The sequence below is a fragment of the Sinocyclocheilus anshuiensis genome, unplaced genomic scaffold, assembly GCF_001515605.1.
Source record: "Sinocyclocheilus anshuiensis isolate Anshui unplaced genomic scaffold, SAMN03320099.WGS_v1.1 scaffold709, whole genome shotgun sequence".
Lineage (NCBI taxonomy): Eukaryota > Metazoa > Chordata > Actinopteri > Cypriniformes > Cyprinidae > Sinocyclocheilus > Sinocyclocheilus anshuiensis.
In genome coordinates, this window is record NW_015540926.1 from 874,625 (window position 1) to 886,277 (window position 11,653).

General features: G+C 36.3%; 2 protein-coding genes across 2 annotated transcripts in view; both read left to right on the top strand.

Moving 5' to 3' along the window:
- kndc1 (kinase non-catalytic C-lobe domain containing 1) overlaps positions 1-1,540 on the top strand; it is a 67,120-nt gene extending 65,580 nt beyond the window's left edge. Inside the window, exon 29 of the mRNA XM_016487320.1 lies at positions 1,230-1,540. Within this exon, the coding sequence (XP_016342806.1) occupies positions 1,230-1,452 (223 nt within the window). The 3' untranslated portion in view covers positions 1,453-1,540. The remainder of the gene's footprint in view (positions 1-1,229) is intronic.
- A 4,567-nt stretch (positions 1,541-6,107) lies between these two features.
- Positions 6,108-10,713, top strand: vox (ventral homeobox). Its single transcript, XM_016487321.1, has 4 exons — positions 6,108-6,498; positions 9,566-9,835; positions 9,927-10,138; positions 10,486-10,713. The coding sequence occupies exons 1-4, from the start codon at positions 6,393-6,395 to the stop codon at positions 10,711-10,713; spliced, it is 816 nt and encodes a 271-aa protein (XP_016342807.1). The 5' UTR covers positions 6,108-6,392.
- Positions 10,714-11,653: the final 940 nt, after the last annotated feature.

Here is an 11,653-nt window from a genome sequence, read left to right on the forward strand (position 1 = left end):
GATTGCCACTAGAGGTCACTCTACCATTACATTGACTCTCACACTACACAGACTGTTACATGTCACTCCGGACTACAGTTCCCATCATCCATTGCACTTACACAGCTGAATTCACTGATCACACAGCCGTCACTATCACACGCTCACCTGAGAGCCATTACACACTCTATTTAACACTCTCTCAGTTCCTGTTCAGATTGCCGTGTATTGTTCTGCATTTTCCACTCCCCTAGTGTTAGCTGCCTTACCGAGCCATTCCGTGTTTTCTGTTTTAGTCTCGTGTATTGTTCTGCGTTTATCACTCATCTAGCGATAGCTGCATTACCGAGCCTAGTGTCTTGTTTTCCTTGTTTTCATCGTCTTGCCTTGTCTGTTTCCCCGTGTTCTGATCACTGCCTGTGGACCTGGATTATCCCTCGAGTCTCGCCCAATTGGATAATGTTCGCCCCTGCCTGGACCGTTGCCTTGTACCTGGATTATCCCTCTTGCCTTGCCATCAATATACCTGTTTGCCATTGTCTGACCTATGCCTGTTTTTGACCACGTCTCTTGTGAATAAAGCCTTGTAGATGGATCCGCACGCTTCCTGCATTCCCTCCGTTACAACTGTATTATTTCACCGTATTTAAGAAAACTAATAATAATTGTATTTTATAGTACAGCTGTAAAATTACAATACTAATATTTATGGCTGTCTTATTTTCTCCATTTTCAAATGTTTAACCGACTTTTATTTTGACTGTAATAACAAGAATAATATTAATAATTATAATCGTTATTTTTTATTATTTAAAATATTTATTTATTAAAGAAAACTTTTACAAACATCATAAACACTATGATCTTGTGTTTAATTATTCTAAAATATAATTATTAAAATATAACTATTTATTATTATTATTTATTTGTTAATTAATTAACAAAATAATTATTACTAGTGTATTATTTCACTGTATTTAAGAAAAACAATCATTTTATTTTATAGTACAACTGTAATATTACAATAGCTGTCATAATTTCTTCATTTTCAAATGTTAAAGAGCCGGTTTATGAGTGATTCTCATTACAAGCGACCCAAACTTGGATACAGAGACGATTATTTTGATTAATTGTGCAGCCCTATAAACAGCACACACATTTTCTGCAGAATGTACAAATGCTGTTCTTTCATTATTTGAATCTAAAACCAAACTCACACTTCGAGTGTCTTTTCTCTTGTCTCCTCTCAGGAACATTGCGCGTGTGGTCAGTCAGGTCCACGCCTTTCAGGAGCGTCTCTATTCCTACCCTCCCGACCTTGAGCTGCAGTTGTACCTGCGTGGGAGAATCGCACGCTTCGGCAGGTGTGACATCCCGCTCCTCGCCTCCGACAACCACATCAACTTCAGCCAGACCCCCGCCGCTCGCCGGATCCACGACACGCTGCGCCGCGTCAAAGCGTCTTTCCAGTGACCGGCACAGATGTGCAACGAGCCAGAACTATGGTGACCAAGAGAGCTCAGTGCGCTGCAACTAAAGAAAACACATGCAAATGGGAAAAAACACCTGCAAATTAAGAAAACATCTTCATCTCTTTGACAGCACATGTGCTGCAAGTACACACAACACAACCAAATACAGAAACGCGCTGCAAATACTCACAACATAAACAAATACAAACATGCTGCAAAAACAGAAACACACTGCAAATACTCGCAACACAAACAAATACAAACGCTGCAAAAACAGAAACACACTGCAAATACTCGCAACACAAACAAATACAAACGCTGCAAAAACAGAAACACACTGCAAATACTCGCAACACAAACAAATACAAACGCTGCAAAAACAGAAACACACTGCAAATACTCGCAACACAAACAAATACAAACGCTGCAAAAACAGAAACACACTGCAAATACTCGCAACACAAACAAATACAAACGCTGCAAAAACAGAAACACACTGCAAATACTCGCAACACAAACAAATACAAACGCTGCAAAAACAGAAACACACTGCAAATACTCGCAACACAAACAAATACAAACACGCTGCAAAAACAAAAAACACTGCAAATACTCACAACATAAACAAATACAAACACGTTGCAAAAACAGAAACACACTGCAAATACTCAGAACACAAACAAATACAAACACGCTGCAAAAACAAAAAACACTGCAAATACTCACAACGCAAACAAATACAAACATGCTGCATAAACAGAAACACACTGCAAATACTAGCAACACTTTATTATAATTACCAGAAAGTGCAATCAAAAATACAAACGCAAACAAAAATATAACGTAGAAATAGGCAGAAAACGAAATATTCCTTCCTAGCAGCAAGTAATAATTCCAACAGCAGATCTATAAACAAGTATTATGCAGGACACTCACGTGCAGCCGTCTGTCTCTTCTGTTGACTAATCGCTTGACACACTGCAAATACTCGCAACACAAACAAATACAAACACGTTGCAAAAACAGAAACACACTTCAAATACTCAACACAAACAAGTACAAACGCTGCAAAAACAGAAACACACTGCAAATACTCACAACATGAACAAATACAAACACGCTGCAAAAACAAAAAACACACTGCAAATACTCACAACGCAAACAAATACAAACATGCTGCAAAAACAGAAACACACTGCAAATACTCACAACGCAAACAAATACAAACATGCTGCAAAAACAGAAACGCATCACAAATACTCACAGCACAAGCAAATACAAACACGCTGCAAAAACAGAAACGCAACACAAATACTCACAGCACAAGCAAATACAAACACGCTGCAAAAACAGAAACACACTGCAAATACTCACAACACAAAGAAATACAAACATGCTGCAAAAACAGAAACACACTGCAAATACCACAAAAACGAATACAAACATGCTGCAAAAACAGAAACACACTGCAAATACTCACAACACAAACAAATACAAACACGCTGCAAAAACAGAAACACACTGCAAATACTCACAACACAAACAAATACAAACACACTGCAAAAACAGAAACACACTGCAAATACTCACAACACAAACAAATACAAATACGCTGCAAACACCTCCAAATTAAGAAAACATCTTCATCTCTTTGACAGCACATGTGCTGCAAGTACACACAACACAACCAAATACAGAAACGCGCTGCAAATACTCACAACACAAACAAATACAAACACGCTGCAAAAACAGAAACACACTGCAAATACTCACAACACAAACAAATACAAACGCTGTACAAACAGAAACACACTGCAAATACTCACAACGCAAACAAATACAAACGCTGCAAAAACAGAAACACTGCAAATACTCACAATGCAAACAAATAAAAACGCTGCAAAAACAGAAACACACTGCAAATACTCACAACACAAACAAATACAAAGACGCTGCAAAAACAGACACACACCGCAAATACTCGCAACACAAACAAGTACAAACGCTGCAAAAACAGAAACACAATGCAAATACTCACAAAGCAAACAAATACAAACACGCTGCAAAAACAGAAACACACTGCAAATACTAACAACACAAACAAATAGAAACACACTACAAATACTCACAACACAAACAAATACAAACGCTGCAAAAACAGAAACACACTGCAAATACTCGCAACACAAACAAATACAAACACTCTGCAAAAACAGAAACACACTGCAAATACTCACAACACAAACAAATACAAACATGCTGTAAAAACAAAAACGCACCACAAATACTCACAACACAAACAAATACAAACACGCTGCAAAAACAGAAACACACTGCAAATACTAACAACACAAACAAATAGAAACACACTGCAAATACTCACAACACAAACAAATACAAACTGTTTGAGATCGAAAAGCTTGAAATAATGCATTATTAACTCCTCCAGATAATAGAGAAAATATACTTTTAATAATAGAGTAAATGCGGTAGACTATATTTCTACACCGAATCTTAAATAATTGACATACTGTACTTTTGCATACATTTAAATATTGAACTCGTTGCATTTCTCCATTTTGTGGTGCACTTTAAATTTTGACACTTTTATTTAACTGTTTTAAAGTTCAGCTACGCATATTTTGCATTAGAATTAAATTAAACTCAATGGTCACACTGTAGAAACTGAAAATGTTCTCAGATGCATTGTCAATAAGATTCTTCTTAACATAAAGGGATAGTTCACCCAAAAACAAGTTGTTCCAAACCTGTGAGTTTGTTTCTTGTGTTGAACACAAAAGAAGATATCTTGAAGAATGTTGGTTACCAAACAGCTGCTGGTCCCCATTGATTTCCATAGTATGGAAAACACTATGAAAGTCAGTGGGGACCAGAAAGTGTTTGTTTACCCAACATTCTTCAAGATATCTTCTTTTGTGTTCAACACAAGAAAGAAATTCAGGTTTGGTTTTCAGGTTGCAGTATATAAATAATACTCCAGACTTGAATGGAACCAATTAATTTACATGTTTTACACTGCAGTATTACGAACGTATTAAGTTATATAGGTGTTAATAGCCCATTAATCAGGTTGAGAGCTAATAAATTGCATCGTATTGAATGAAAACTTCTCATTTTGATGCAGTGTTTTTCAGGAATGCAGAATACGTTTCCAGACATTCACCATCTTCACCTTTGACCTGTGATGGACTAACTACCATCATTTTATGACATTTTATGTTTTAGCCTTTGAATCTGATGGCTCCTCAGCTTCTGTGATGATAGTAAAGCCTCCACAAGACAGCATCTCAGAGAAAGCAGTAGTTCATCTGGGTATTGTTCAGTTACTACACACAGTTAAAAGTTTGGAATAATTATGATTTTTTTAAATGTTTTGATGAGTCTCTTCTGCTCGCCAAAGCTGCATTTATTTGATCAAACATACAGTAAAAAAAAACCCCGTATATTATTACAGTTTAAAATAACTGTTTTCTATGTGAATATCTGTTAAAATTTAATTTATTTCTGTGATCAAAGCTGAACTGATATTTTCAGGATTCACAGATGAACAGCATTTATTTGAAATATAATTTTTTTTGTTAAATTATAAATGTCTTTACTGTCACTTTTGATCAATTGAAAGCGTCCCTGATGAATACAATTTTTTTTTAGAATTTTTTACTTAAGTCTTACCCCAAACTTTTGAATGATAATGTATCAAGGATTCCACAAAAATATTGTGCAGCACGACTGTTTTCAGCATTGATAATAATCAGAAATGTTTCTCGAGCAGCATATTAGAATGATTTCTGAAGATCATGTGACACCATTTTCCTGTAAATACTGTGAAAGCGCAAGATGTGGGAGTTTGAATTGGTGATTTTCCTCATTTTAGGATGTGGAGGTGTTTTCTCATTTTTACTCTTAAGTGTGGTGAGCTTCTTCAAGCAGCCTTAGCCAGTTTCGGTTTGATGGATGGCTTTCTTCAAAGAACAAAGACTTTTATATGTGTTTAAGTTTTTGACAGCTACACAACCAAATAATGCAGTCTGTAAATGTATAGATTCATTTGAGAAAATAATTAATTATATTAATGCATTTTAGATAAGATTCAGCTGTTTGAGATCGAAAAGCTTGAAATAATGCATTATTAACTCCTCCAGATAATAGAGAAAATATACTTTTAATAATAGAGTAAATGCGGTAGACTATATTTCTACACCGAATCTTAAATAATTGACATACTGTACTTTTGCATACATTTAAATATTGAACTCGTTGCATTTCTCCATTTTGTGGTGCACTTTAAATTTTGACACTTTTATTTAACTGTTTTAAAGTTCAGCTACGCATATTTTGCATTAGAATTAAATTAAACTCAATGGTCACACTGTAGAAACTGAAAATGTTCTCAGATGCATTGTCAATAAGATTCTTCTTAACATAAAGGGATAGTTCACCCAAAAACAAGTTGTTCCAAACCTGTGAGTTTGTTTCTTGTGTTGAACACAAAAGAAGATATCTTGAAGAATGTTGGTTACCAAACAGCTGCTGGTCCCCATTGATTTCCATAGTATGGAAAACACTATGAAAGTCAGTGGGGACCAGAAAGTGTTTGTTTACCCAACATTCTTCAAGATATCTTCTGTTGTGTTCAACACAAGAAAGAAATTCAGGTTTGGTTTTCAGGTTGCAGTATATAAATAATACTCCAGACTTGAATGGAACCAATTAATTTACATGTTTTACACTGCAGTATTACGAACGTATTAAGTTATATAGGTGTTAATAGCCCATTAATCAGGTTGAGAGCTAATAAATTGCATCGTATTGAATGAAAACTTCTCATTTTGATGCAGTGTTTTTCAGGAATGCAGAATACGTTTCCAGACATTCACCATCTTCACCTTTGACCTGTGATGGACTAACTACCATCATTTTATGACATTTTATGTTTTAGCCTTTGAATCTGATGGCTCCTCAGCTTCTGTGATGATAGTAAAGCCTCCACAAGACAGCATCTCAGAGAAAGCAGTAGTTCATCTGGGTATTGTTCAGTTACTACACACAGTTAAAAGTTTGGAATAATTATGATTTTTTAAAATGTTTTGATGAGTCTCTTCTGCTCGCCAAAGCTGCATTTATTTGATCAAACATACAGTAAAAAAAAAACCCGTATATTATTACAGTTTAAAATAACTGTTTTCTATGTGAATATCTGTTAAAATTTAATTTATTTCTGTGATCAAAGCTGAACTGATATTTTCAGGATTCACAGATGAACAGCATTTATTTGAAATATAATTTTTTTTGTTAAATTATAAATGTCTTTACTGTCACTTTTGATCAATTGAAAGCGTCCCTGATGAATACAATTTTTTTTTAGAATTTTTTACTTAAGTCTTACCCCAAACTTTTGAATGATAATGTATCAAGGATTCCACAAAAATATTGTGCAGCACGACTGTTTTCAGCATTGATAATAATCAGAAATGTTTCTCGAGCAGCATATTAGAATGATTTCTGAAGATCATGTGACACTGAAGACTGGCGTAATGATGCTGAAAATTCAGCTGCGCATCACAGAAATAAATTACAGTTTAACAGATATTCACATAGAAAACAGCTATTTAAATTGTAATAATATTTCACTATTTTACTGTATTTTTTAATCAATTAAATGCAGCCTTGGTGAACAGAATTACTTTTTCAAAAACATTAAAAAAATGCATATTATTCCAAACTTTTGTCCTGTAGTGTACTGGACGTTCATAGAATTGTGCAAAAACATGTGTGCATCATTAAACAGCAAACAAAATATCGGTGCTTCTGACATGTATACAACCAAACATTTTATACAACAAAAAGTATCGCACTCATAACCGTCTGTTATTATCTTATTCACCAACACAGCAGCATGGTGATTTTTGCTTTAAAAGTTTTCTTTAAAACCATCAGTGTGTTCGCTGATCTGATGACTGTCAATTAAATAAGCTGAATTTGCATTAAGATCCACACACTGCTCGCTGTTCTTGGATGCCATCATATCATACCACATTCGAATTAAATAATGCGCGTTTGAGCTCCGCGTTTGTTTCGGAGTCTCACGCGGAGGAGAGGAAGCGCAGCGGATCCTTCTCATTGTTCCCCGGCGGATCAAAGCGCTTCGGATAAAGGCTTTAATTGCGACTCAAAGAGCTCGAGCTCCTGCACTATATAGATCACTGATAAAGGAAACAGTCAACATGCCGTTATCATCATTGTCCAGCTAAACGATCCTTTCCAAGGCTCTGTCTCTCATCCACAGGCATTCAAATACAGTCTGATAACACCAAATCCCTGATTAACTGCAGACCTCTGTGCCAAAGCCCCCTGACGTGCCATTATTTCGGATTTATCAGTATTATTATTGAATCACGGGCTTTGTTTCATCACGAAACCTCAAATAAACACGCAATTACATAAAGACTTTTGAATTGAGTCGTTATATTTCCCTCCAACACCTTTTGGCATGTAATATTTTTTATTTATTAAAAAATTGCCAAACCATCTTATGCACTTAATTTATTTTTTTAAGTGAAGACTAGCTATTTAAACGTATTGATCTCTAGATTCAGCTTTACTGGTTTGGTTAAATTCAGCTTTACAATGTTTTAGCATGAGTGACATTAAATATGCATAACCCTACCCTTGTGCATATGCAGAATTACAATTTTATATAAAGCAAATCAGTGCAAGTAAACTTTGCACAGGTTTAGGTTGGTGCAGTGAAATGTTTTCACGGTCTCTAGTAGTTGTGTTGAATCAGTGGATCAGGCTTTAGCTTGTCCGGGTGTGAATTAGCATTTGAACTGCTGGTCAATCAAAGTTAATTGTGTTGCTACTGTAATCCCTTTGATCGTGATGTTTGCTGACCGCGCCAAACGCTGCTGTGATGGACGGTGGCGCCAGAGACTCCACAGGCAGCAGCATGTGTTAATACACCACCATTTGAACTACAGTCGAATCACCTTAGTGTGTGTGTGTGTGCGTGAGAGTGTGTGTGTGTGTGTGTGTGTGTGGAGACACTGCAGTACAGCAAAACAGACTTGTTAAAAAAAATCACGAGGAAGCGACAACAAATATATATATTTTTTTCTGATCGCTGAAAACCAAAAGAAAAAAAAAGAGGCTGATATATAATCAAAGTTAGTCAAATTTGGGAGCAGATATGTTGGTGTGTTGTAGAATTTTGTTTTTTTCTGTTTTTATAAGGTTCTGACCGTGTAACTTTCTAAAAGTAACGTTGTTTTACATAATTTGATGAATGAAGTGTTTATATTTTATAAAATACATTAAAATGTAAATACAAAAGTCTGAAGGTAAAATAAGTCAGATACAAGGATTTATTAGTGGGATATGGTAAAAATTGGTTAAATTAAAAATTGTAAAAGTTTTACTAAAGTTATGTTGCGACATATTACAATGTCTGTTTTCTATGTTAACATATTGTACGATTTTCAGCATCATTACTCCAGTCTTCAGTGTCGCATGATCTTCAGAAATCATTTTTAATATGCTGATTTGCTGCTCAAGAAACACTTCTGATTATTAACAATTTTGGAAACAGTTATGCTGCCCAATGTTTTTGTGGAAACCGTGATATACAAGCAATCGACGCATATTTCGCATGATATATAGGAGTCAAATACAATGATTTATTATCAGAATTATGTTGACAATTGGTGTAAAATATTGTAAAAGTTTTACTAATCGTTTAAGGTTGTTGTTGTTAAGTTTCTTGGCTTTAAGCTTTAAATTCCCAATATTAACGCTGCAGTTTTCGCCATAAATGCGCCACTCGGATCCAGTTGTTCTGATACTCCATCTATGCAGACAGCTGGATGAGCCAGAGGCTCTCACAGACAAGCTGGCGCCAGGCTTTCACACAATCACAGGATATGTAAAGACTTCAATAACGACCCATTAGGCCTAATGATTGAGAATCGACCAGGCGTTAACTCCTCCATGCATATGTTAATGTGATGCGGGACGGACCTATATATATATTCAGGCCGCTTCTGGAGGCCTGGCAAACAGTCTTGGATTGTACTCGGATACATTCACTTCCTCAGACACACAGACAGCAATCATGGTGAAGAAGTTTTCTGTGGACTGGCTCGCACAAAGCTTTCACGGTTCGCCGCCTCAAGATGTTCTGGAGCCGGAGAAAGAGACGCGCAGGCCACACGTGCCGTGCGTGGTTCAACCGAGACCTCCAACATCACATGACAAGGTTTATTTGCAGCCAAAACCAAAGGTTAACACAGCTGAACAGAAACCAGAGACCGTTAAAGAGGAGGTCACAACTCCGGCTACGCAAAGAAGCTGCTCATCTCCAAGCTGTAAGTAGCCTATACGCGCTTCGATGCATTTATGGTTTTTATTCATGTGAATGACAATAGAGCGTGTTTTAATGCTATATTACATGTTCAGTTTCAGAAAACAGCGGCTATTCGTCTGGTTATGAGAGCGAAGCGGCCGCGTCTGAATGCGCTTCCATCGAAGACGCGGCGACGCGAAGAATCAGAACCAAATTCACTCCGGAGCAGATCGACAAACTGGAGAAAATCTTCAGCAAGCACAAATACTTGGAGGCGGGAGAGAGAGTGAAAACAGCTTTGAAACTCAACCTGTCCGAAACTCAGGTGAGACGCGCGCAGGCTACTCTCTTCACTCGAGGACTGTATTTACATCTAGCGAATTATTTTCTCGAAATACATTGAGAATAAAAGGCCTCCTCTTATACACCGAAAAGACTAGACAGTTTCACAAAATGTCAAGGAATTGGCAAATAACACTTGAATGAAAGCGTATTTTCTTGTAAAACATAGGCATCGCCATTAATCGCGTTTGAAATGATTCGAAAAGTAACGTCTCGAAAAAAAAAAAAAATAGAATGCATCTTAAATGTATCTTTTTGTTCTCCAGGTCAGAACAAATGTAACGTTTTGAAAAATCGAACGCATTTGAAATGTATCTTTTTGTTGTCCAGGTCAGAACTTGGTTCCAGAACCGCAGGATGAAGCTGAAGCGGGAAGTGCAGGAGATGCGCGCTGACTATCTGCTGCCTAAGATGGTTCTTCCGCACGTGCTTCCGGTTCAGTACCACTGCTACGACAGACAGCGACTTCCGTTTCCGCCTCACGGCGCGCTGATGCAGCAGATGATGCCGCTGGCTCCTCATCACCAGCTCATCTGTCTTCAGCAGCATTACTACTGAAGACAGACGCATCCAGAGACTCGTTCCTTTAAATCACATTCTGTGTGCAATATCTGTACAGTTATGCTTTTGGTAAAAAAAAAAAAAAAAAGGGGGTTTAATTAAAAAGAAGAGTTTATTTATTATCAGAAATAAAGTATTTGTTACGCCTAAGTTTGCGTTACTGGTGATTTGTCCGTGTTCAAGTTGAACTTTACAGGCTTAGAGTTCACATTTGATAAGACTGGCTTCAGAAGTGAATCGATCTGAAATATGTGTTGTTCAAATGCTTTTAAGTTAAGTTAACAGATGCTGTGACATGCACTCAACTCAAGAGTGACTCTATTTAGACTTTATTCAGGAATTCAGTGTTTTCTTGGATCATTTCACATACTTGATATAAGTTAAAGTAAATGATTGATCATCTGCAATCAAATGCCATCAATAAAATGAAATTTCTCGGCCCATTTGTGATCTGACAATTATGTATTTGTACATTTTTTTATCTCGGGTCAGCAAAGACAGATTAATTTATTAATTTCCTATAATGCAACATCAACATAGAAATATATAAATATTTTTATTTATTCATTTATGCTGCATTTTAGGTTTCTGGATTAATTAAATCGTCAGTAAATGAATGCATTTTATTTATGTACTTATTTCCTCACAGTAATACATTGATTTCTCATGGCTGTTTTGTTTAGACCCACAATGTAAAGAAACATCTTCTTCATTTAAGTCCCACCCCAACTCTATTTTTAAACCCAGTTCAGATTTGAAATCGAGTGAAAAGCAATAGATTGTTATTAGTGACCATACATGGTGCCATTTATATGCATGAAAAGCGTTTAAAAGCATAGCATAAATACAGGCTCACATTATTACCAAATAGAATGTACACCCTGAAGCTAGTTAAATATGAGTTAGAGCTGTCCCACACAGAAAAATATAATGCAAC

Coding starts and splice junctions, on each gene's coding strand:
- vox (XM_016487321.1), top strand. CDS start 6,393: ATGACATTTTATGTTTTAGCCTTTGAATCTGATGGCTCCTCAGCTTCT. Junction 9,836..9,926: donor AAGCTGCTCATCTCCAAGCT/GTAAGTAGCCTA, acceptor TTACATGTTCAG/TTTCAGAAAACAGCGGCTAT. Junction 10,139..10,485: donor TCAACCTGTCCGAAACTCAG/GTGAGACGCGCG, acceptor TTTGTTGTCCAG/GTCAGAACTTGGTTCCAGAA.